The sequence below is a fragment of the Fusarium proliferatum genome, assembly GCF_900067095.1.
Source record: "Fusarium proliferatum ET1 genome assembly, contig: FPRO_scaffold003, whole genome shotgun sequence".
Classification (NCBI taxonomy): Eukaryota; Fungi; Ascomycota; class Sordariomycetes; order Hypocreales; family Nectriaceae; genus Fusarium; species Fusarium proliferatum.
Window position 1 is genome coordinate 2,578,496 of NW_022194792.1, and position 24,471 is coordinate 2,602,966.

The 24,471-nt window shown below is 49.9% G+C and overlaps 10 protein-coding genes across 10 annotated transcripts; 6 read left to right on the top strand and 4 right to left on the bottom strand.

Annotated features, from left to right (window-relative positions):
• Positions 1-75: 75 nt before the first annotated feature.
• Positions 76-691, bottom strand: FPRO_06204 (putative COX12-cytochrome-c oxidase, subunit VIB; the record flags this gene model as incomplete). The annotated part of the gene is made up of 4 exons (XM_031228908.1): positions 76-110; positions 169-232; positions 290-402; positions 601-691. 4 exons carry the CDS (start codon positions 689-691, stop codon positions 76-78), a joined length of 303 nt encoding a protein of 100 aa, XP_031079198.1.
• Positions 692-1,094: 403 nt separating this feature from the next.
• FPRO_06203 (uncharacterized protein) lies at positions 1,095-1,649 on the top strand (the record flags this gene model as incomplete). The annotated part of the gene is made up of 4 exons (XM_031228909.1): positions 1,095-1,157; positions 1,255-1,270; positions 1,376-1,438; positions 1,492-1,649. 4 exons carry the CDS (start codon positions 1,095-1,097, stop codon positions 1,647-1,649), a joined length of 300 nt encoding a protein of 99 aa, XP_031079199.1.
• Positions 1,650-1,897: 248 nt separating this feature from the next.
• Positions 1,898-2,380, bottom strand: FPRO_06202 (uncharacterized protein; the record flags this gene model as incomplete). Its single annotated transcript, XM_031228910.1, has 2 exons — positions 1,898-2,011; positions 2,060-2,380. The coding sequence occupies 2 exons, from the start codon at positions 2,378-2,380 to the stop codon at positions 1,898-1,900; spliced, it is 435 nt and encodes a 144-aa protein (XP_031079200.1).
• Positions 2,381-3,265: 885 nt separating this feature from the next.
• On the top strand, positions 3,266-7,185 carry FPRO_06201 (uncharacterized protein; the record flags this gene model as incomplete). Its single annotated transcript, XM_031228911.1, has 3 exons — positions 3,266-3,462; positions 3,516-7,086; positions 7,141-7,185. The coding sequence occupies 3 exons, from the start codon at positions 3,266-3,268 to the stop codon at positions 7,183-7,185; spliced, it is 3,813 nt and encodes a 1,270-aa protein (XP_031079201.1).
• Positions 7,186-7,791: 606 nt separating this feature from the next.
• Positions 7,792-8,869, top strand: FPRO_06200 (uncharacterized protein; the record flags this gene model as incomplete). Its single annotated transcript, XM_031228912.1, has 2 exons — positions 7,792-7,945; positions 8,004-8,869. The coding sequence occupies 2 exons, from the start codon at positions 7,792-7,794 to the stop codon at positions 8,867-8,869; spliced, it is 1,020 nt and encodes a 339-aa protein (XP_031079202.1).
• Positions 8,870-9,094: 225 nt separating this feature from the next.
• On the bottom strand, positions 9,095-10,851 carry FPRO_06199 (uncharacterized protein; the record flags this gene model as incomplete). Its single annotated transcript, XM_031228913.1, has 4 exons — positions 9,095-9,943; positions 10,012-10,270; positions 10,330-10,391; positions 10,615-10,851. 4 exons carry the CDS (start codon positions 10,849-10,851, stop codon positions 9,095-9,097), a joined length of 1,407 nt encoding a protein of 468 aa, XP_031079203.1.
• Positions 10,852-14,666: 3,815 nt separating this feature from the next.
• FPRO_06198 (uncharacterized protein) lies at positions 14,667-16,111 on the top strand (the record flags this gene model as incomplete). The annotated part of the gene is made up of 2 exons (XM_031228914.1): positions 14,667-14,739; positions 14,826-16,111. 2 exons carry the CDS (start codon positions 14,667-14,669, stop codon positions 16,109-16,111), a joined length of 1,359 nt encoding a protein of 452 aa, XP_031079204.1.
• Positions 16,112-17,124: 1,013 nt separating this feature from the next.
• Positions 17,125-18,016, top strand: FPRO_06197 (uncharacterized protein; the record flags this gene model as incomplete). The annotated part of the gene is made up of 2 exons (XM_031228915.1): positions 17,125-17,781; positions 17,843-18,016. 2 exons carry the CDS (start codon positions 17,125-17,127, stop codon positions 18,014-18,016), a joined length of 831 nt encoding a protein of 276 aa, XP_031079205.1.
• A 466-nt stretch (positions 18,017-18,482) lies between these two features.
• Positions 18,483-20,012, bottom strand: FPRO_06196 (putative RUVB-like protein; the record flags this gene model as incomplete). Its single annotated transcript, XM_031228917.1, has 3 exons — positions 18,483-19,668; positions 19,719-19,945; positions 20,004-20,012. 3 exons carry the CDS (start codon positions 20,010-20,012, stop codon positions 18,483-18,485), a joined length of 1,422 nt encoding a protein of 473 aa, XP_031079206.1.
• A 1,401-nt stretch (positions 20,013-21,413) lies between these two features.
• Positions 21,414-24,152, top strand: FPRO_06195 (uncharacterized protein; the record flags this gene model as incomplete). The annotated part of the gene is made up of 2 exons (XM_031228918.1): positions 21,414-21,642; positions 21,703-24,152. The coding sequence occupies 2 exons, from the start codon at positions 21,414-21,416 to the stop codon at positions 24,150-24,152; spliced, it is 2,679 nt and encodes an 892-aa protein (XP_031079207.1).
• Positions 24,153-24,471: the final 319 nt, after the last annotated feature.

Here is a 24,471-nt window from a genome sequence, read left to right on the forward strand (position 1 = left end):
ACAAATGATACAATTGCAGTGTGTCTGCTCTGACTCTTCTAACATCCACTAATCCATCCGATCTACAGGGTCGGCTTAAGCGTCGAGCTTGACGGGGAAGTTTCCGGCCTCTGCGCAATACGTTAGTCTTTGTTCGAGATGGATTGGAACCACTGGGGTTCAACACACCGCGCTGCTCATCCCAGCGCTGATACCAGCCAGAGGGGCAGAGAGATCGGTAAGACAGCCAGAACTAGACCTCAATTAGCCATAGACATCGCCGGTGGAAGTAATGCTCGGCAACTCGTACCTGGCGGCAAGGCGCAAAGTCCTCACCCTTGGCGAGAATGCACTTGTGGTAATCGACGTAGTTTTGCCAGCAGTGCTTGGTCTGGTTCTGGTTGGGGAAACGAGCGTCAGTGCCTATGAAGTGTTAGATCGAATCGTGCTAATTGATGCAATTGCCATTGAGTATCGTCGCCGGGGTTGCAATCGCAGTCTGTCGTCGAGGAGAAATCGGTGGTGATGGTGGTGGTCGAGGGATTCGGGCTTACCAGCTACATAGAAGTGTTAGCCTCGGTGCCAAATCAGGTCATTTTTTTGAGCCCGCAAAGGCAGTACCAGTAGCGGGATTATCAGGGAAGCAAACATTGAACATACCAGTGACAAACTTGAAAGGCTTGGTAACAAGCTCCTGACCGTCGTCCGACATTGTGAATAGCTTTTTAAGAGGAATTGACTTGGAGGAGGGGAGGTTCTTCTGGGGTCAATGACGGCGAGTATGGAGCTCGGTGCGTTAAGGATGGAGAGGTTGAGTAGGTATCCAATGCGTCGACGTTAGTAGAATGGATTGGATGGGTGTCGGCTCGAATCAAATCAGGTGGTTCGATTTCCTTCCGGGAGAGCTCAGTGTGTGCCTCAGGCTACCCCGGGCCAATGGCGTATGGCGTAAGGCACCCATCTCGACTGGTGGGCCTGCTAGGCTCTAGCAATTGCACATCAGCAGATGTTCGTTCGCTCGGCCAACTCCAAACACTCCTTCCAAGGCCGATAATTTCCAATTGAACCATCACCTCTGGACTTTGATTCCTTAGACCCTCCCCACTCACTCCAAGATGCGTTCTACCACTGCTCTTCGAATGTTCAGGCAGACGCCTCGCATGTTGCGACCCGTCCCCGTGAGTATCTCCAATTCTATGCAATGGTCTGAGGGAACGAGCTCTTTAGCCCTCGGCTCAGTATGACATCAATTGCTGACCCAGCTTCGTTTTGTAGAAGGAGGACCAGGCTGGTACGTAACACTACAAGTTCCCGACGATGCTTAATCGAACGACCCGATCCTACAAATGCAGATGCGGAACTATCTCCATTGGTCTGCATACTAACAGAATCCAAGGCCACACCATCTCTCAGCGTCTCCGAAAGCTCAAGCAGATCCCTCCTGAGCTGTACCCTCTCGGTAAACCACTACGACTCGATTGAACCATGTCTTTGTCTAATATCTGTATCTAGCTGTCGTCGTTGGCTTCGCTCTCGGCGCTGCCGGCTACTCCATCTCTCGCAAGTTCCTCGTTGATAAGAACCTCCGTTTGGCTCGACAGGGTCCTGCTGGCCGCCACGACGCTGGCCATGCTGAAGGCCACGCCGAGGGCGAGAGTGAGGGTCACTAAGTTTGTCATAAAGATAGGGATGCTATTGGGGAAATGAAATTGTTTGCATGTCCACATGTCCTCGGTAGGACAGTACTGTACATTTCAGATGAGTGCGGTTGTAGGGAAACCCATCAGGTATAAAATCTGAATATTCTCGGTGATGAGATGTCATCCTTACTCGCCAGTAACCGTGAATCCAATCCAATGCCTTGAACGCCTTCGCTATACCGGCAATAAGCTCAATAACAAACCTCCAACTTGTATCCTCATTCAGGTTTTGGTCCTGCAACGTCGAGTTGTTCCAATCCTTGCATGGGGTCAGGGCCAGCACCTGGCACTGCTTCCTCTTCATCTGCCGCATGCTCGGCCAACCATCCTTCCTATAAAGCATGTTAGTTTGCTTGTCAATCATTTCGATTATAACGTACCTTCTCCCAAATAGCTGTTTTACTACCAAGCCCATCCTCTGCGCTTTTGGGTGCCTTGGCCTGTGATACCTTGAGGACCTTTCCGAAAAACTCCGATTGATCCATGTTATCAATAGCCTCCTTCGCATCAGCTGCGTCTTCGAACTCAACATAGGCGAATCCTCTGTGTGTCTCTGTAGAGTTTGGCGCATCGGGTTTTGGTACCTTGACCTCGACTATCTCACCGAATGGAATGAAAGCGTCGAGGACATGGCTGTGAGTTGCCATTTGAGATAGTCCGCCTACATAGACAGTGGCTTTCCATCGAGCTGCGTCTGACATTTTGGAATGATATATGCGCTTTTGAGTGACTGAAAGAAGAATGGATGGTGTCACTGTAAGCCTGAAGGCCCTTGAAGTTGAACTCATAGCATTCACTCGAGGTGCGCTTGAGAGGTTCTGTGCTCATCACGTGACCATAATAGCTTTCCAATCTCGACTTACAACATTTGGCTTCCGGCCGTTTCATGACTGCCATGGCTCAATTCATGCACATTGCTCATACAAATAGTTCATATTCTCTTTAAAGATGTTCTTTGAGATGTAATTGATAGCCTCGAGACAGACAGCTTCTCATATTAAGGCATATACTAGCCTTTAGAATTCTGTAAGTCAGTCTGACCAAAACAGTAGCAGACAATAAATCAAATACCGATTGACCGTTGAAGTTCGAACGTCCGCATTTTTGCCATAAAATTACTTATTTATAATAGCACCTAGTATTTAAGATATCTCCGGCTTCTCCCAACTCATTCCCCTTTTCACTAGTACTCACGTATCTTTGAACATCATCCTCACCTCAGATACCAGAAGCTGATCAAGCTGTCTCTTCACGTGACAAGAAGCCCCACCTTCTGGACAGCTCAGGAGGCACGGACGTGGCCACAGGGAGCTCAGGACTCAGGAGGAGCCAGGTAACGGGGGGAGAGCCAGCCAGCCTGCAATCTGGCATCATACCTCCCCTCCACCGACCTCGCCCTGCTTCGTTCGAACTCCTTTCGAAGCATTACTGCGGGCAGAGGCGACGATTCATTGAGAACTGTATGGAGTTTGCTCAGCCGTAATTGTCCATTTTCTTGTCTTTTTTACTCGTCTTCTTATATCAAAACATCATCCTGAGCTGGTATACTTGTCGCATTAGTCCCTAAACTCCCCACCATTACCATCATGGTGCGCCTTCGAGACATTCCACGAACGGCCGCCTTCGCCTGGTCACCAGGTGCTGGCAAGCCAATTCTAGCCACCGGTACTCATGTCGATTCCCCCGACGAGAGCAGCAAGCTCGAACTCTGGGATCTTGCCCTGGACGATCAACAACAAGGCCTCGAACTACAACCTGTCGCTAGCATCGACACCGACGCTAGGTAGATACCCAAGAATGCGCTTTTGAAACCCTATGTTCTGATCAACACTTCAGGTTTTACGACGTTGCATGGGGTCCCCCCAACGAGGATCACCCCAGGGGTATCATTGCTGGTGCCCTCGAGAACGGCTCCCTAGACCTCTGGGATGCCGAGAAACTTATTGCTGGAGAGTCTGATGCCTTAATTTCTCAAACATCAAAACATAGTGGTCCGATCAAGGCACTCGAATTCAACCCCTTGAAACCTCAAATCCTGGCCACAGCTGGCGCCAAAGGGGAGCTCTTCATCTACGATGTCAACGATATTGCCAACCCCTTCCGACTCGGCAATTCTACTGCCCGATCAGACGACATCGAATGCCTCGCATGGAACCAAAAGGTCTCACACATTCTCGCCACCGGTGGAAACGGTGGATTTGTCACTGTTTGGGACCTAAAGACTAAAAAGGCTTCTCTAACACTCAACAACAATCGAAAGGCTGTTAGTTCCATTGCTTGGGACCCCAACAACTCGACGAAGCTCCTGACAGCTACTCCTGATCACAATTCCCCTGTCATCCTTTTATGGAACCTACGGAACTCCAATGCTCCCGAGAGAACGCTTCAAGGCCACGAGTCTGGTATTCTATCCCTGTCTTGGTGCCAGCAAGATGCCGACCTCTTGTTGTCGTCAGGTAAGGATTACCGTACCATCGTGTGGAATCCCAATACTGGCGAGCGCTATGGCGAACTGCCAGAGGCGACAAACTCCGCTTTCCTCACTCGGTTCAACCCTCACAACCCCAATCTCTCGGCAACTGCCAGCGCCGACGGCAAGATCACAGTGCAGACTCTCCAAAACACCAACCCTGATACTACGAAGGCCGCGGCTGAGAAGAACCTTGACGATGAGGACTTCTTCCTCCACGCTGCTCAGGACAAGCCTCAAGACTCCTCTTGGTCATTGGCCAAGGCTCCCAACTGGTTCGAGAGGCCCGTGGGAGCTTCATTCGGCTTTGGTGGAAAGATTGTCGTGTTCAAGCCCAATGCTACTCAGCCCGGGCAAAAGCGTTCATCGAAGATCTTGATCACCAATTTCACTGTTGACTCTGACATCTCTACTGCTAGCCAAAAGTTCCAAGAGGACATCGCTTCTGGCAAGATCTCTGAAATCTGTGCCAACCGGGTTGAGCAAGCCAAGACTGATGAGGAAAAGGCTGACTGGAAAGTGATGGAGACTCTTGTTGGCGAGAACCCCCGTAGCAAAATTGTCGAATATCTTGGCTTCAACAAGGACACCCTCACGAATGGCAGTGCCGAGGAGACATCTGAAGTCCAGGAAGGTGAGGAAACCAAACCCTCAGATGAGGATGCCGAACAGAAGAAAGAGAAGCGAGTCTCGAGCTTCTTTGATGGTGCTGAAGGCGATAGTGACGACTTCTTGTCCAATCTTGCCGCTACAAAGGGTGCCAAGACTGATAATCCTTTCCATCTTTTCGGTGACTCTGATACCACTGTTGAAAAGAACATCACCTCTGCTCTGATGTTGGGTAACTTTTCCAAGGCAACTGAACTCTGCCTTAAGGAGGACCGTTTCGCCGACGCATTCTTGATCGCCAACTGTGGTGGTCAAGAACTTGTTGACAAGGTTCAAGCTGCGTATCTGTCCCGCAAGAGCGGTACGCCAAGTTACATGCGTTTGCTCGGTTCTGTTATAGCTAAGAACCTTTGGGATGTGGTCTACAACGCTGATTTGGAGAATTGGAAGGAGACCATGGCTATTCTTTGTACATTTTCTGACCCTGATGAGTTCTCTGACCTCTGCGAAGCGCTTGGTGACAGAATCAATGAAGACGGCGACCGAAAGGATGCCTTCTTCTGCTACCTGGTTGGATCAAAGCTCGAGAAGGTGGTGTCTATATGGGTTGACGAGTTTGACGAGGCTGAGCAGGCTGGGTTGAAAGAGGAGACTGAAGACTCCACGTTCTCAGTTCATGCTAGGACTCTGCAGAATTTCATCGAGAAGGTCACCGTCTTCCGTCACACCACCAAATTCCAGGATAACGAGACAAGCTTGACCTCGGATTGGAAGCTTTCCGTTCTGTACGACAAGTACACCGAGTACGCAGATATTCTGGCTGGTCACGGTCAGCTAGAGACCGCTCAGAAGTACCTCGATCTTCTCCCTTCCAACTACCCCGCGGCGGAATTGGCAAGGAGCCGTGTACGTCTTGCTACCAAGAAGCCTTCTGCTCAGCCCGCTTCACGGGTGCCAGCCTCATCAAGCCGGACTTCGTCCAGGCTTCAACCTGCTGTTGGCTACCAACCTCCTCAACCCGCACCTGTGGTTGGCACTGTGCCTGGCTCTGTCCCAGCTAATCCCTACAGCCATATTGCCCCAAGCCCGGCTGCTCCTCGATCAACTGGGTCGCCAGCACAGCAATATCAGCCCCCTTCAAACCCTTATCAACCTCAGAACAGTTACGCTCCTCCCGTGCAAACTGGATATGGAGCGCCAGGTGGTTATCAGCCTCCTGCTCAGCCGGGTTACGGTGCTCCCGCCCCCTTAGCACCCCCACCGATGAGCGGCCCTCCTCGAAACACAACCCCTTCATCAGTGACACCTGCAGCCAAAATGAAGAACATGGATAACTGGAATGATGTCCCTCTTGTCACCAAAGCACCCCCGGCGCGCAGGACCACACCCAGTGTCCAGCCTATCACATCTCCTTTCCCTGGCCAACAAGGCACAGGTGTGCCTCCGCCACCTCCTGGTGCCTCTCCTTTTGGACAGCGAACTGGCTCGACTCCGCCTCCGCCACCCCCCAAAGGATCAGCGCCGCCTCGCGTTCAGTCACCTCTCGCAGCTCCTCCACAAAACTTCCAGGCTCCTCCCCCTCCTGCTGCCAGTAGCCATAACCCATACGCGCCCCCTCCCCCTGCTGCCGGCGCGATCCCCCCACCAATGCCCAATGTCGTTCCTCGAACAGCATCACCGTACAATGCTCCTCCAGCAGGAGGCCCCCCAACCAACCGATACGCTCCCACTCCTGTAGCACAGCAGCAGCAGTACAGCCAGCCCCCGGGGTCTGTACCTCCTCCTGGAGCCGCAAGCCGTGCTCCTCCGGCTGGCTCATTTGGAGCTCCTCCTCAGCAGTCGACGCCTCATAACCAGTATGCTCCCTCTCCATATGGTGTCCCTCCTACTCAACAATCTGCACCTCCCACGGGGCCTCCACCGACTGGGCCTCCTCCCATGAGCCGACCTCCTGGTGGACCTCTCGCTGCTTCCTCTCCCAAGGCAACTCCTCCTTCCCAGGCTTCGGCCCCTCCCAAGGCCAGAAATCCTGCGGGTGACCGCTCGCATATCCCACCCAATGCCCAGCGTTTGGTAGACATCCTAGACCAGGATATGCAACGAGTTGCATCCAAGGCTCCTGCGACTTTTGCACCCCAAGTCAAGGACACGCAGAAGCGGCTTGGTTTGCTCTTTGACCATCTCAACAACGAGGAACTTGTCAAGCCTGATACAATTGAACAGCTTACTGAGCTTGCCAATGCTATTGAGGCCAAGAATTACGAAGGCGCACACCGGCTTCAGGTTGAGCTTCAGAGAGACAAGACTGAGGAGTGCGGCAACTGGATGGTAAGTTCTCGTTGTGTCATAACTCGATGACTATGCTAACTCGCCCATCAATAGGTCGGTGTGAAGAGATTGATTAGCATGAGCAAGGCTACCCCATGAGCAAGCTTCTTTCAGTATAACACGACTTACGATACTTTGCTTATGGGTCATATATGGAGGGTGCGGGTGTGATGTTGAATAGCTTAGCGCGGGGTGCATGTTCTACACGAAGACATCCACGCCGAGGGTTTGGCAGATAGAAAAAAAAATGACGATGTTATTGTGTGCCTGTCTATTTCATAATACTATCATGCCTCCAAAACTCTGGTATACTTGTGCAAATACTGTTTCGCATTCAATTATTAAATCTTCAACTTGGCTCCCCCTGATTCCACAGATGAAGGTGTCCTTTGATAAAGAAATGTGATTGTTTCAGTGAAATATTGAAGTATAATGTCCCTTCAGGATCAACATTTGAGAACAATACATTACATACAAACTCAAATACCATTTATTTATGAGCTAAAAGGAAATGTGAGGCATAGCGATATCAGCATGTAAACCTCCAGGGTAAGTGACTTGTATAAGTTTGCCCTATGACCATGGCCAGTTGTCAATGGATGGATCCCCACTCTACCAAAGCACCACATCATCGTCACCAGAGCCCATAATCATCAATATCTCAATATCAACTCCGAATAGACGTCTCACAATAACTACCAAATTATGTCGGAGACGACGCAAAGTCCTGAAGATGCTGCCTCCCAGCGAGCTGCTGAACAAGCGCGTCTTCGCAAAGAGCGCCGTGAAGCCAAGCTCAAAGCTGGAGGTTCTGCAAGGTTGAACAAGATTACTGGTCTCGGGGGTCGTATCCCAGGAGGTTCGATTCGGTTATTACCTACATCTCCAGCTGCAGAGTTGCTAACTCTCTTCTATAGAACCAGAACCTACTACTGCGTCTACTGCCATGGCTGATGCTCCGACACCAGCGCCAGCGCCAGCACCCGCTGCTTCAGCATCCGTTGTGTCTGTCACCGCTGATCATGCCGACCCAGAAGAAGTCGATATCTCAGATCACTACTACGAGCCGAAGCGGACTGCCACTTCACGAACGAATGCACCTGAAATAACAGAGCCCGCCATCTCAGAGGACCAGCTGCGGCAGATGATGCTTGGGTTCGAACGTGGTAACGGCAGCGGTACCGCTAGCCCTGCACCCGGAGCAGCTGAGGAAGATCCCATGATGAAGATGATGTCCCATCTGATGGCTGGTGCTGGTCTTCCTGCTGGCTCAATGCCTCCTTTCCCCGGTATGCCAGGCATGGCGCCCGGCCAAGGACCCCCCGTACCGCCCACAGCCGTCCGCAATAGCGCCTCTACAAACCTCTGGCGTCTTCTCCATGCCCTTGTAGCTCTCGGCTTGGGCTTCTACATCGTCATACTTACCCCCTTCACTGGCAGCAAGATAGAGCGTGAGCGTGCCGCCCTTGCAGGCACGACACCCGCCGACCCGCTTATTGCAGCCGCCGAGCCTGAGCTCGAGACGGAACTGGAGCACCGGAAAAAGCTGTTTTTTTGGACATTTGCCACTGCTGAGTCGCTACTACTCACAACTCGCTTCTTTCTGGACAGGAGAGGCAGCCCCCCTTCTGGTATTGTAGGTACTGTGGTGCAATTCTTGCCCCAGCCCGCTAAGGGATATGTCGAGGTCGTGATGCGTTATGGCCAGATATTTACCACAGTGAGGAGTGATATACTGGCCTGTATTTTCGTGCTAGGGGCTGTTGCTTGGTTTAAGGGATAAGTAGCTTAGTAGCATAGACACATTACAGCTGAATTATCACATTACATTAAGGCATGGCCTTGTGACAAGGTATGGTGTTATTGCTTAAGGATTATACATTAGAATTCAATAGCTCTTCTATGCAACGTTGCTCTACTGTACACAATGGTTGCGATAAGAAAGGAAGGATGGGAACGACTAAACCGAAACAGAGGTCCCAGTTGGTGATGTGCCGAGCCAGCTCGTTTACTTACTGAGAACCATCTTTAGCAGTTTTCCAAAGACGCCCCTCACTCGATCAGGGTTCTCTGCCACACAAGTAAAGACAACGGCAGTACTGGCGGCGAATACAAGTCTCTCTCGCCACTCTTTGTCCAAAGAATACCGTCGAGGCAGAATAGTGGCCAAGGCACGAGGGGCAACGAAGAGCGCAATATCCTTTCGCCGGCTTTCTGTTTCAATCATGATACTCCAGCCACAAAGCAAACAGCCCGTGCCAACGCAGATCCCACTATCCATGATCTGATGACGCTCAATGGCTGTGCCGCCAGGAAGACGGGGTCCGACGCGTGTGCGACTCAAACAGACTCCATAGTAGAAGAGTGTGATAAAGGTCGCGAGGAAACTAGAGGAACGGCAAGACGAGATTATGGCTCGACGTAGAGCTTTGCGAGAGGGGTTTCGAAGAGCAAGAGCAAGAGTCAGGGGCAAGTACGTAGCCATTGACCACTTCCAGGCACGAAAAAAGCGGCTTGCAGCATGGTACTCGCATGAAGGCCCGCTGGACATATGGACCATCTGGCAAGGTATGGGAACAACTACCGCAGGATCTCCCCAAGCAAGTGGCCACTCGTAGTCTACACACATCCCTTGAAGGAGATGTGCCTGACCGGTCTCCTTGCCGTACTGAAACTCGCCCGAATGGCACCGCCGAAGGGCTTCGATGAGCCTTAAGTCCACGGAAGCTGCCGAAGTGATCCATTTGTTGTAGCTGCGGGGCAGACGGCTGGGATGATAGAACCAAGCCCACATAACAAGGCCTGATGAAGCTGCAAAGACAAGGGGGTCAACAAACTTGGAGAGGAATCGTTCAGCCTTAGGAAGGTGTCAGCAACTACGGATATCTGATAATCATAATCAGGTGATTTTCATGGTCTAATTACCTTGGACCACCTGTTGGAGGCCAGACGACGGGCCTTGTGCCTCGCCCACAGATCACCAACGAGGACATCGAGGGCTCGAGTGACGGCAAACAGGGTTAGATCCATTGTTCGACCAGCAAACTTGACTGTTTGAGTCTCGGTGTTTTGGGCCGAGCCCTCTTTCGGTGGCACAGTTTCGGTATACGCTCGGCCCTCGTAGGAGTGCAGCAGCCGCAGGCCGAACCAGGCAGCAAGGAATGTTGACAACCATCTTGCAAGTCTGGGGCGATTGTTTAGCAAGGAACATCATGATTCATTAGAGTGAAACTGAAGGCGTACCTCAAACGACCTGCCTTGCTGAGCCCCCTTGCGGTTTTCTCTAGAATGCTTTTCAAAGGTTCCTTTCGGCGTATTAGCTAACGGCATATCAAAGTAATATTAACGTTCCGGTGAGATCTGACAGCCGACAAGGACAAGGCGACCAATGTCAGAAAAAAGTAGGCGAATTTCTAGGATTGGACAAAATCCATCATGAGTAGGTCAACTTGCCTTCAATAGAGTAGTGCCACCAGCTAGTATGGCACAAAACGTTGGAAACCGCTGCGGATTGAAGCCTGTCCTCACTATGTGTGCTGCAGAGCTGACGAATGAGCTATCTTCAAGGTCCGGGGCAAGTTGGTTGGCTAGTTTCTTCTTTCTCTTCGCAACATGCTGCAACACTAATGTCAACAGCCGGGGAGCCACGGCAGATGCATAGCCCAAGAGATAGGCGCGAATCAAAGGGCGTAGGATCTCGGGAATAGGATCGAGCCTCAGGGGCCCTTTACGGGCAGGGCGCACATCAACTGCAGGCATAGGCATGCTGCTCCAGTATAAGAGATGTCCAACAATATCCCGAAGCAGGGCTACGGCACCTGCTACCGGTGGCACTCAGAAGGTGGGTAGCTGACAAGATGGATGATCGCGGGGATCCTGACTGTGTATGAGCGGTCAATAACAGATCTACCCCTGCAAAGTATAATGAATAGAGGAAAAGGTGGTGTAAAGATGATCGAAAAGGGGAGGTCGGCGGTTTGGAGCAGCGGGGGGATATGTCAACATCATGCAACGTATGAGGAAGTATCACAGAGGGTTGATGACAGAATTTGACGGCAAAGGCGGCAAAGATATCTAGGCTCTTGGCCAGATAAAATAAATGAACAGTCAGGAGATTGATATGATGAACTCTCCCCTTGAAGTTGATCAAAATTGTGGAGATCTCATCGCCGAGCTCTCACTTCGAGCCTCGGCTTGATATTCAAGATGCCGCGTGTGAATATGCAACATGGCAAGCATGGATCGCATGTACACACGGATACTCCTGCAGGAAATAGACCGAGAGGAGAGACACGTAAATGATCTACCTTGACAGGTCGTAGATCATAACGGCCCCCCCCCCCCTGCCAAGGCTATAGGCAGTGTAGCGTAGCGCAACCGCCGCATGGTGATGGAGTCGCAGATGCAGATGCAGATGCGGATGCAGATGAGAGAGAAGTCAATACGTGGGATTGTGAAACTAACCTATCACAACAGCAACTATTATTCTTTGAGTAACAAATCCGTGAGGCTGAGAGTATGAAACAGAGTATTCAAGAGAGAATTAAGCTCAAAAGTACTCGTGGCAGATTATACGGATAATGCCCGAATTGGAGGGCTGACGATGTTGCTGGTGACGCTGGTGACGATGATGAACTGAGAGTTCAGGGGCTCCGCTAAGTCAAAGTCGACGAGAACCGATCAATCTGGGCCTGGGCCTGGGCACGGTAGTTGAGTACAGATTTAGACATGAGACGTTCCAGATTTTCTACTGTAACGGCGGCTGCTGAACAGATCCGGGTCGTTCGTTGTAACGGTAGGTATTTTAGGTGTGAGATTAAGTAACAGCTGAGTGAGGTTATCGTTAACGTTAACATCTGTAGGTACAACAATTTGCATGTGGTCAAAGGGACGCCCCATCTGTCTGCCTGTAATTCTGGGGTACAGGGATAGGCAGCTGCTGCATTGGGAAAAGAGGCATGTGCACAAAATGGGTCCGGTACGTAAATTTTACCTTATAAGGCCGAATAATTGAGAATCCTTCAGTTGGCAGCCGCCGGAATTAGAAAATTTCCATCTTGTACTCTGTACATAGATAGGTAGGTACTGGAAGAGAAAACCTAAGAGAGCAACGGCCTAGAGACCAAGGATACAGCTCTCTAACTACCTAGGCACCTACCTGGTACAGTTTCATCAGTTGATCAGTTCCCAAATGTTAGTGCCTTGCCCCTGGGAAACAAGAAAATTCCAGATCTCAAGATGGTATACCAAAAATATACTCACTACAGAACCCATCAACTTCATGTCAACTTACCTAATTCTTTTTGTCATTTACGGTCAAAGTCCCAAGTTTTCTGGCCTCCCTCCCTACCTAGGTAGGTAGCCCAGTAGCTTACGTCTAAGCCAGTTGGTTCGTATCCGAATTCCAAGTGACATACCTAGATTCGCACATGGAAATGAAATTGTTCTCGAAAAACAAAACAACCTACGGCAGGGAAACCCCATTACGAATTTCGGGGCTCTAACAGGTTTCGGCTCTTCTTCCTGGCCTGATTTCCCACAGGAAGCATGATTTCAGTTGGCATCTTTCCTTTCCAGGGAGGTCTTTTATCAACCCTGGTAAGCCCTGAATATCACACTGGCACGGGCCGACCGTGGTCACGGGTCAATGTGAAAAAGTCTTTGTCACCTTCGAGAGAACAAAGACGCACGCATGTGCTTGAGCTTCTGCTTGTGGCTATGCTGGCTGATTCAGACAATGCAATGTTGTTGGTTCAGCCTCATCGTGTTGCTGACTACAGGTGAGTAAACCAAGTCAAGTGATCGCCAACTTATCTGCAGTAAGTCAACTGCGTGCAACGCCAAGATGACTAGATTCCCCGAGTCTCTCAGCAGAAGAACAGAGCCAATCAAGAATGGACGAACTGTCTGACTCTTAAGGCTTGGCTGGGCGAATGAATGGCAGCTGGACATGAGGCGTCGTCAACCAAGGTCGTAGAATAGAGCTGTTGGGAGTGCTGAAGATGAGAGAGCTTGAAGCATGTGATAGTCCCATAGATGCATACTGCAGACTATGGATATACAGATACGTCATGACAAGGTGATCCGACCCATAGACACCCCCCATACCCATACCTACAGGCGGGAGTCTCGGGGGGGATGTAACGACGAATGTGTTGAAAGAGCTTTGGTAATTGTTGAACAAGGCGCGGGGGCTTGGATCACTTTATGGTTTTGGTAGAGGCTCGACTCGACTCGCTGAGCATCACCCACGATCTGATTTCCCTAAGAATACTCAAAACCAAGCTTTTTCCAAAGGCTAAAGGCTCTGGTCGACGTCGATGAAAGTTGCAGGTGACACAGTGACCTGGGGGAGGGGAACATGGGGGATTAATGACTAGAGCGCATCAGGTTGAGGTAGAGAGTACTTGAAGATTGAGTGCTTCTAATGCTCCGAGGCAACCCCACATGGCTAAGACGGTCCAAAATGTGCTCAACATGGGCCGATGGGTCCAATTGCCGTGCAAGCCTGGTCCTTGAATACATTTCCCCAAAAACAAGACTACCTTCCATCTAAGTCGCAGTTACCACCCGCGGTCCGCCTTCCACCTGCCGTACCGTTCCTCTGCACTCAGGACAGTCACGGTGGGCTCCCGCCGCTTTCCTCTAACCTAGCCTACCTAAACCGCTTTACCCTACCTACCTAGTTAAACACCACCACCACCACCACACTCACCTCCACGATCCTAACCCTCCCATCCTTCCTGGCCCGCTACTATTTGACCTCTAGAAGGTAAAATTTCTAAACCTTTCCCGGCCAGGAGCATAGCAGCCATCCTATGAAGAAGCAGGAGATGCCGGGCCCTAGTTGCTCCTTCTTTGTCTTCATCTAGGTCGCGGGTGTGATGTGACGCAGCAAATGTACGTTTTAGCACATGCACTCCCCGTCCAGACAAATCCCTTCTTGTGTTGATCCCCTGTCGCTCTTATTATTCTTCTTCTTTCTCTTCCATGGCTTAAGCAGGCAACTCTGCAACTCTACTGTCAACGGCTTTTCTCCAACTTCCATTCACAGCTGTTTGCTTCCAGCGACAAAACTCGACTATCAGCATATTTCATTGTCTTCTATCCAAGAAGCACATAAACAGCAACGTACATGCCACACATTCAGTCGCACAGTCTATAATATATTCACGAGCCATTCACCGGCACAGTCGTATCGATCTGCTCCTCCTCGTGCTCTCGCGACTCAGCAACTACCTCCTAGACTCCAGCCAGATACAACAGTTGCTTCTTTGCGCTTCACGTGAAGCGAATCGAAATTTGTCCAGGCATACTCACTTGCTATCAACTTGAAGGGCTTGAACTGTTATGTGCTAGACAGACAGACCATAGCTTGGTATTGTCCTGGTCTACACGCTTAATGCCGAACAAAAAAGCAGACCATTCTGGAAATATTACCGTTAAACCGTCGAGTCGATCGATATACACCCGCCAAATACTTTCAGTCCTTCAAATCCCAAAAATTTATACATCTACTGTGGCTCATTAGTAGCACAGCGTTTGCTCTACAGAAAACCCGTATTACAAAAGACGCATCCATGCTCGCCGTACAGCACGCTCCGAGGATGGGTTCGTCGCAGCCGCCCTCAGACCCTTTTATGCCTTTTGGCTGTAAGTGAACTGCTCACTGAGATCCCCTATCCTTCGCATCACATTCACCAATTCAAGAGCAGTCTGCTAATCTCTAACCCGACTAGATTCATTCGACCCTAATCAAGATCCTCCGATCAACGATCCGCCAGAGCCTGCGCCTGGAGCTCCTCTCTTGACAGATACCGACAACAGGCTTCTAACATCCTTCTTCGACGATATCAATGCCGACCATTACAATATGCCCTCCTTCGGCGAGGGGCTTAATTTCAGCGATACCTGGCTTGATCTTCCTCCGCAATTCATGGGATCCAGTACTTCATTCGGTCAGCAGCCAGGATCTTCACTTGGCGAGCCGCTGGCTCAAGGACTCTCCCATAGTCTGAACGAGTTTCATGGCATGGCACCATTGGGATCCCATATGATGCCCCCGCCGCCACCACCTCCTTCCCATTTTCAACATCAGACTGAGCATCGACACACTCCCGATGATGTGCTGAACGCGGCCGCTACTCTGCTTCAAAACGGCCCAAACCAGCGTCATAATTCCAACGGAATTGATACTTCGGTACAGAGGCAACCAATAGGACCTCCAGTAGGCCACCTACGACACCAGCCTATAGAAGAATTCCGGGAAGACCATCGACGCAGCGTTGCAGCAAGCGAGCAAGAACATTACCCAGACTGGATGATGGGACCCCATGACAAGCGCCAGCATCGAGCACCGCCTGCCGAATATCAGTGGGGTTCTGATGCCAACTTCAACCGCATTCAAGGCTATACTCCCAACTCGGAGAAAGAAACCGCCGAGTCCTTGACGAAGGAACAACTCAAAGTTCTTGAATGTTTTGAGCCCAGTAAAAGCGCCGATAACACGCGACCCAGTAGCCCACTTCATACCAAGGGTCCGCTCCCTCATGGCAGATTGACTGAGCTCACGAAAGTGCAAGAAGCTGATACGCCCCCGCGTAAAAGGCGGAAGAGCAGAAATAACAAGGATACTCCAGATGAAGAGGCGCAAGAAGAGATAATCACGCCGAAGCCTGTGCGGAGGCGGAAACCTAAAGCGGAACGTGCAGGTTCCATCACTTCGGCTGTTGCAGATGACGTTGCTGGGGGCAAACGTCGAAAGTCGGCAGCAAACAATAGCAAAGTGTCGAGAGAGAATCTTTCAGAAGAACAGAAGCGCGAGAACCATATAAAGAGTGAGCAAAAACGGCGCACTCTGATTAAAGAAGGGTTTGACGACTTGTGTGATCTTGTTCCTGGCCTTCGCGGAGGCGGTTTCAGTAAGAGTACCATGCTCGCGATGGCAGCGGAATGGCTGGAGGATTTACTGAAAGGGAATGAGGCACTAGCCGCCCAACTCGCTGCGTTAGAAGGGCGCATCTGAGCCCCGTTTGTCAATCTAGTGCGATACGTGCCATGTATCGGTTTATAGACGTGCGATTTGGTCGGTGTTTGCTTTTCTATTAGGACAAAAGGGATTGGAAGACCTTCCCCCGGTGCGTATAGGAGTTCATTGGAGGAAAATACTCACTCTCTACGGACAGAGAGATGGTTTCAAGGAGCTGGACGTCACAGCTTACTGGCGTGGTTGAATACCCAATGGGAGTAGCAAGAGGTGGTAATAACGATGTACGAACGAGGGAAAATGTAGAAAAACTGGCCTCTACATCATGAGCCGATGAGACGAGGCGGCTTGAGAGGGTACATTACATGAGAAACACGAGAATGAAATAAATAAGTCATACCAGTCTAGTGAGATGATCGCTTACTGAGCGACATTGCCCAAGATGATGATCTAGGCCTACCACGTGTCATATCAGGGAATTGATGAGTATGGAAACAAGGGACCCAAGGATTAAGCGGATAGAGAGAGTATTGAAGATGGGAGCACATCTGAAGAGAGTCAAGGTGATCTCGTTATTGGCTAATAGTAAGCGGAAACTTGGCAGCATTCCATCGCTAACTATTATTCGACCTCTTACTGCAGGCTGTTAATGTCGTCTATGCTCTACGAGGAAGACGATGGCCTTGGTATTGGTTCACAAGTTGGGGGGATTGCTTGATCACTCTGGAGAATTATGAAAAGTTTCAATCAGATGAACCCCCGAGAATGATTGGCTGTAATATGTAGACGGGGAGCTGCATATTTGCTGCAGGAAGTTGAGCGCAATTTTGAGAAGGTTTTTGAAGAACACGGAGGATTGAGGATTTGTCGCAGATTAAGTGAAGGATTTCTTGGTGATGTTTGGGATGTATCAGGCAGTATATATAGTTGAGTGTCTTTGAAATCCAAGAACATTTATATGCGTCTGCCTTGCTCTTTTATCTTGCTTTTGTCAGCTACAGAACACAAGTACCTATATTGAAGCGAGCTCTATATCAATGTGGTTCATGATCATGAAGTTCTCTATTTCTCTTCTCAGTGGCCTCACCCTCTTGAATTTCAGCTCTGCCTCATCTATTACCCGGCCCGAAGCCCATGTTCCTTACTACTCGCGCGATGCTGAGCCAACCTGTATAACTCCAGGCATCATCCCCAACATCACAGGCTCTCAGATCCGCAATGTTGGGGTTGTTCTCTTCCAGGCTCTCGACATGATCGATGTCTTTGGTCCTCTGGATCCTCTCCAGATCCTCTCGCTCAGCGTCCAGCAGCTCAATCTTCACCTCATCGCTGAGACGCTTGAACCTGTTAGCACAGCCCCTTTGGCCATGAACAAGTTCAACTCGAGCTTCTTTCCAACGATCCCCCCAACCAATACATTCAACGACGACCTGGATCTTGATCTGCTTATTGTTCCTGGTGGCCCTGGCGCGAGGAACCCGAACCTTGAGGCTGTCACGGATTACATTGCAAAGATGTATCCCAAGGTCAAGATGCTCATGACTATCTGCACTGGTGCTGGCGTTGCAGCTAGATCGGGTGTTTTGAATGGGCATCTAGCAACGACTAACAAGAACGCCTGGGCAACCATGAAGGAGATGGGTCCCAGAGTGAAATGGGTATCCCCCGCTCGTTATGTCATCGATGGTAAAGTCTGGTCTTCCTCAGGCGTAAGTCGTTGATCAATCTTGCTGAAACCGTTGATGTTTTTGATCTGACACTCTTTTTCAGGTCACTTCTGGGCTGGATCTCATATTTGCCTTTATTGATACTTTCTGGGGTGCAGAACAGTCCGAGCGTATCGCGAGTATTGTTGAGCATGTTCCTCGTGTTGCAACTGATGACCCCTTCTCAAAGCACTTTAATATTACGCCCACTGATGCTCGGCCCTGCCCAAAGATTTGAAAGGGCCCCCAAACCCGTGAACGACACTGAGAGAGTAGTGGTGATGTTTGTGGTATGACTTCAGGTATATAGTTTTGATTTAGACCGATCAACATTGGGCCTTTTGCTGTTTGTCACCTACCCATTTACAAGTCTCATGTTGTCTTCAGTTAGATATTTGAAGCTCAGTTGCAAGGCGAGACATAGTACTCACAGCAGAACCTCATATCTCAGTTCTTCTCTCTGGTCACCACAAGATTTCAGTTCAACTACACATCTGGAAATATCCTCTCTGAAACGAGATGTCTTCACTGCTGCGCTGGGAGTAAAAACAGAGTAAAAAAACCACTTAGAGTGCTCTTTGAAGATTTTCGTATTATGCCATTCTACGCCCAAATCAGTATGATACAGATGTCCATCTCACTTCAGGTCTACCATCTTCACAACCCAATACCCTTTTAACGCCAGGCTGTGCTCGCCATTACAATTAACTAAGATCCATTTTCTCATCACCGTTGCTGGCCGCTCCGCCTACTGCGAAGTCGACTGCACCTGTGTTGCCGATCAGGCGCTTCTCTGACTCAGCCACGAACTTGACGCTGCGGGCGGGATCATAGAAGAGCTGGAAGCTGCGTTGCACATCACCAACTTCGACTTGCTTAGCTTTTCTCTTGGCAGAAACAAGTTGCGAAGTGCTGATGAGGTTACTGGCGTATCGGAGACCTGCCTCCTGGCCGATCTTTGTGAGAAGGGCGAGAGCGTCGGGGTGCACGTCGATCTCTTCTTCTTGGGCTCGGATGGACAGGATCTGCTTGATCTCCTCAGGGTTATATGCGTGTGTGTTAATAATAACGACTCGGTCCAAGAAGTCGAGAGGCAGTCCATGAGGGCTGCGGTAGTCAGTACCGCGGATGCGGGAGTTGCCTCGGTTGCTGGCCATGATAACCACAGGAGCAAGGTCATCCTCAAGAGCTCGGTTGATGTATGAAAAGCACTCGATATCGAGCATATGCACTTCATCGATGAACAAGACACCAGGAACAATCTCAGCCTTGCCCTCTTCCTTCCACTCGCCGACCTTTGTGTTAATCTGGTCTCGAATCTCGCTGCGGATTTCGCCAGTATCGCCGGAAAAGAGAGCAAGGAAGCCCTGGGTTCTCGAGTTGATTACATCGATCTCGTGTAGTGTGACGGTGTGAACAACCTCCTTGCGCTTTTGGAGCTCTCCATCCGGGCACTGGAGGAATTTGGTATCGACACCCATAGCATCATAGTCGCGAGATCGGGCATACGATCGGCCGAGTTTGGTGATCTTTCCAGAAGACTTGTCTATCGAGATGATGTCGCCTGCCATAACGCGTTCCTTGGTCATGGCATCGATCATTTTGTTACCCATATCGTAGACTGCCTCCATGTCGGTGGTCTTGATGGTTAGCTTTCCCTGCTTGGCGCTCCCAGTAACACTGCGGTCGATCTGGATCTCAACGACTTCTCCCTCCATGATTTCGCTCTCCTCCTTTATGCGGACACCGATGGACTTTCGGAAGGCTTGGGTAAGGGCTTCGGTCTTGGACATTTCGAGCGAAAAGATTTCTGATGAGGCAAGTGTTGTGAAAGGAACGTCGGGGCCTAGAGACTGAGCCATGCCCATGGCGATGGCAGTCTTTCCTGTGCTTCACATGTGTCAATGCGCGTAGTACGGTAATGGTGACTGGAAGGATACCTAGGAGGTCCAGCAATGAGAACAGCACGGCCAGCAATCTTTCCATCCTTGATCATCTGCAAGATGACAGCAGCAGCCTTTCGCGCCTTCTCCTGTCCAACGAGACCTTGAGAAGAAGCTCGAGGCTCAAGGGTTGTCGCATCCACACCAAGACCTCGAATGTGGGAGTGTGCTGCGATCAGATTCAGACCCCGAAGGTCCTTGGACTCTGACACGGTCATCACAGGCTGTGAAATTTACTGTAAGCAATGGGTTGCGCGGAAGGTGCGAGTAACTTCTACTTACGGCAGCCATCTTGTCGCGTGTTATGCGCGAATGTAAAGTGAGCAATCGTTGTGGAATTGAGTTGTGAGGCAACGACTTTGATGAAAGAAAGCTTGAAGAACAGGGCTGGGAGCTAGATCGCGACAGCTGCACGAGCCTGCGCATAACTTTCGAGTAAAAAATGTTAGTGCGCGGCTATCGCTTAGCGCTTAGCGCCATGTGCTCGATGCGCACCGCCACATTAGTGACCCACTCCCGTGAAATCAATCCATGTGACTCCACAGCTCGGTACTGCGCTGCATGGACGCGATTACATTGGATGCGAGTACTCCGTACCTACCTGAGAGATCCATTCAGCTCGAGCTGCTGGAGCAACTAAGGCAAAAGGTTTATATTATAACATCTTCTCGAGCCCGTAAGCTTCCACAAGGAGTCAAATAGTTAAGTCATCTGGTAAATAATTATTCGTAGAAGCTACCTTGTCTACCTAGATAAGTTGGCCCCTATGCCGTTCTTGTTTTATGTTGTCCCTTATTGCATGACGAGAACAGAGGATGCTTCCCCTCCACTTTATAGAGACTAAAATCATTAGTGTCAATTATCTTGGCAAGCACCTATTATCGGGCCAACCGCTCTTCTTTCTTAGATGAGTCTAGACCCCTGATAGCTTAGGCGGTGATTCAGCGAGGTTTAGGGGTCTATATTTAATAACTGGGCTGCCCCAAATACTCCATAACTATTCGATGAATTCAACCGTGACTATCTACCTACCAATATTATATGATGATAATCCACACGAACTGAACTCCACACTGCGTAGCCCTGATCCTGCTGTAACAGATACCTCATTAGTTAGTTGGTCCTTTTCAGGTCTTTTCCTGCCTTTTCTTTCTCTTCATGAACCGGCTAACTACCTTACCTCAACATCCGTGCTCCCGCTTTTGTGTCGCCTCGCATTGGTTTTTCCCTCTTCTCTCTTCTTCCATCCTCGTTCGTTCAATGCACACGCTCTTATTTTCCTCTCTGTCCCCCCTCTCACTCCTTTTGTTCTTTCTCCAAACCGAGGCTCTCTAACTCTCCTTTGTTTTTTTTACTAGGCGTTGCCACACTCTCTCTAGGTACTCACACACCCAGCCGATTCATCGACGCGATTGCCTCCCGCCGTACTCAACTATTTGTCCAACCACCACCCAACTCAGTACCTGTTTGGCCCTGTGTCCCATTGGTACAAAGTACTACCTCCTTAGCGCAGTCCTTATTCGGTCCCCTTAATTCCTCCGGTCGCATACCGTCCTCAGCGATACCCTCTCGCCCTCCTCCTTGGGCCACTTTCGATTCGCAACCAACGGCGCAAGGCATTTGTCCTGTCTCGAATCCTTTACCCATCATTTCGACGGATGCTTAAGGCTCCATTTCACTACCAGAGCCGCAATGGCTGGTAGAGATGATCGGTACGGTCGTCGACCAGCCGCTAGCTCACCTTCAGAATTGTTTCCGGAACGCTTCTCACACCGCCGAGACGAATCGTCTCATTCCAGAGATGCAGACTATGATCGAGGGAGGGGCGATGGGAAGGGGGCAGCATTGCCTTACGGTAAATATAACAAACCACCTCTGGAAAGATCTTCTTCCAGGAGGTCAATGAATGCTAGTGATCGCGGTAAGAGCGCAAGTCTTGGGAAAGAACACGACCAGAGTATCGCTGACATATGCCATTTAGGCTCAATATCGACCGCTGCGGCCGAGCCGCGAGCCACGAAAGTTGAACGCCTGCCACTTCTAATAGACCTGCTCGGCGATGCAGCCTATCTGCGCATACAGCACAACCAAGCTGATAGCAAGCTTAAGAAAATATGGGCTGACTGGAAACGCTCGACTACTAAAGCTTCTGAATATCCTTCTGTTGACGAGATGCAGCGTCAGGCTGTCCAAAAATCCGAGAACGAAAAGAACAATCTTAAGCAAAAACTCAAAGAGCTACACCCAACGCTTTATGATACTTTCGATTCGTTGTTGAAGCAATACGTGCAAGATCAGGCTTCCATAGGACCCAACACCCAAGAAGGAGCAGACTCTTCCCTGACCAAGCCACAGGGCTCCCCTGTCGAGCTTCAGGCACAATCACTGGAACCGCACCAGCCAACCAAGGCATGGATGGAGGATTGCTTACAGACTGAGCTGAACAAGTTCAAAAACTCCTTACCAGTCGCTCAGGGGCCAGATAATAGCGAGATCCAGAAACTGGTCGACAGCCTTGAGAACGAGAAGAAAAAAACCCAACATCTGGAAAACAAAGTCGAAGAAGGTCGACAGCAACACCAATTGTTGGAGGAGAAGCTCAGCCGGCTCGAGCAGAAGCTCGATGGCGTCAGCACCACGATGGAAGAAAGGATAGCCGCCAACAAGAGCGGAACAACTACCTCTGCAACCTCTGCCGAGCATAACCAGCTCAAGTCAACAGTTGAAATGCAGGGACGCACCCTAAACTTTGTCAAAAACCAGTCTGATCCCATAAAGATACAGAAGCCCCAGCAAGAGACAGAAAATCTTGCGGACAGGCTCACGAAAGGCATTAAATCTGTCAAGTCGCTCCATGAGCAGAATTCCGCTCTTATCGAAAAGCAAGGGGAAAAGCATAAATCCTTAGAAAACGACATATCGTCCTTACAAACTACCTCTCGGAACCAGGATGTCAAGCAAAAATCCCTTGAAAGGGATATATTATTGGTGCGAAGCACATCTGATAATCAGGGCGCAAAGCAGACTTCTTTAGAAAAGGATATGTTGTCCTTGCAAAAAACCTCTGAAAATCATGAGGCAAAGCAAATGTCCATTGAAAAAGATATTTCGCTTTTACAATGCACATGTCAAAGCCAGGGAGAACAGCAAAAGATAATTGATGATGTCGTTTCCGGCATAAAATCAGCTGTAGAGAGTCTCTTACAAAAAGGGGAATCTTTAGCCGAAGATATCGCTTCTCTGCGATCATCTGTGAAACAAATACAAGAGGCCCAGGGGTCTCAGGAGGCGCGCCTGTCAACGCTTGCCTCTCTAAAGCCGCTGGTTAAGGAAGTTAAGGAACAGCAAAAGAAGGCCAACGTTCTGCAGCAGAGCGTCGACGCTCTACAGGCCAGTGCCGCCGACTGGTCATTGCAAGACTTCCAAAATCTTAAGGCAAAAGTCCAGGGGTATCCGCCTGCAGATGAGGTTCAGCAGCTTCTTGTTGAATTTCCATCTCTCCTGGACACCAAGCGGCTACTTGAAGAAATGCCGCCTTCCAGTGACATAAGGCGTCTCCTGGATGAATGTCCATCTCCTGCGGATGTGAAACGCCGCCTTGAAGAACTGCCACCGAGTGGTGAGCTTAAGCAACTTGTTAGGGACGTTCCAAAGTTAAGGGAATCTATGTCGGAAGTAAATGCGCGGTCTTCTAGACTTCCTACGCCTACATCCACTCCTGCATTCATGACGAAGGAGATGACGTTGCAACTGATCACTCCCAAGATGGATAGACTGGAAGATGCATTAAAGCGTCGCTGTGCGGATATGATCCAGATATCCTCAGGGTTAGTTGCCGAGACTGTTGACCAGGCTAACGCCCGTACATTGAAGTCAGAGGAAGCTACCCAGGCACTTGATGTACGTGTAACAGGTTTGAAGCGAAGCGTGGATGAGAACAAGAAGGAGTTCGATGCGCATGTCACAACGTTAAGGCGAATTGCGGATGAAAACAAAAAGTTGGATCAGCAAATCACAGAGTTGAAACAATCCGTCAGCGAAAACAAGGTGGAAATGTATGACATGAATAACGACATGGAAAAACGCCTTGAGGAAGAGAGCACTGAACTTAAGTCAGTGAAGGGCATGGTTGCTGTGATGACCCGGGACGTTGAAAAGGTGCGCAAGGACTCGAGGACTGGGATCGATGATGTTCAGTTCCAGCTGGTCCAGATGACGGACTGGGCGAAGAATTTCAGCTCCAAGCAGTGGCATGACAATGTCGCTCAACAAATCGCTGCCTATGTGCCAGCTCAGTTTGCGGGACAATTGGATAGCCTGGCTACCAGGGTCAGTCATCTTGAGACCCGAAGTCACAATTCGCCAGAGATCTCGAGCAAGAGACGCAAAGGAGCTCATGGGAACCCTCTGGTTGTCAACGGGCTCCATTGAGCAAAGACTTGGCTCAGAGGTGCTGTATGGAACATGTTGGTCAGTTGAACACTTTTGTCTGTATAACTGATTTCTCGTACGGGCTGGGTCTTGATTAGAGAACCAGGGTGTTACTTTTTTTTTTGGCATCAATTGAAATATGTGGAGGAGAGAGATAACGGTGGCAAGGCAGCATTATACCCTTACGGATCCGGCGTTTTATGCATTATTGTCAGGAAGAAATATATTCATGGATTCACTTATAGTATAATATTGACTTGTGTGAACCTCAATTTCGTTATGTTGACTGGCATATCCCAAACTTGAATACACAGGGACA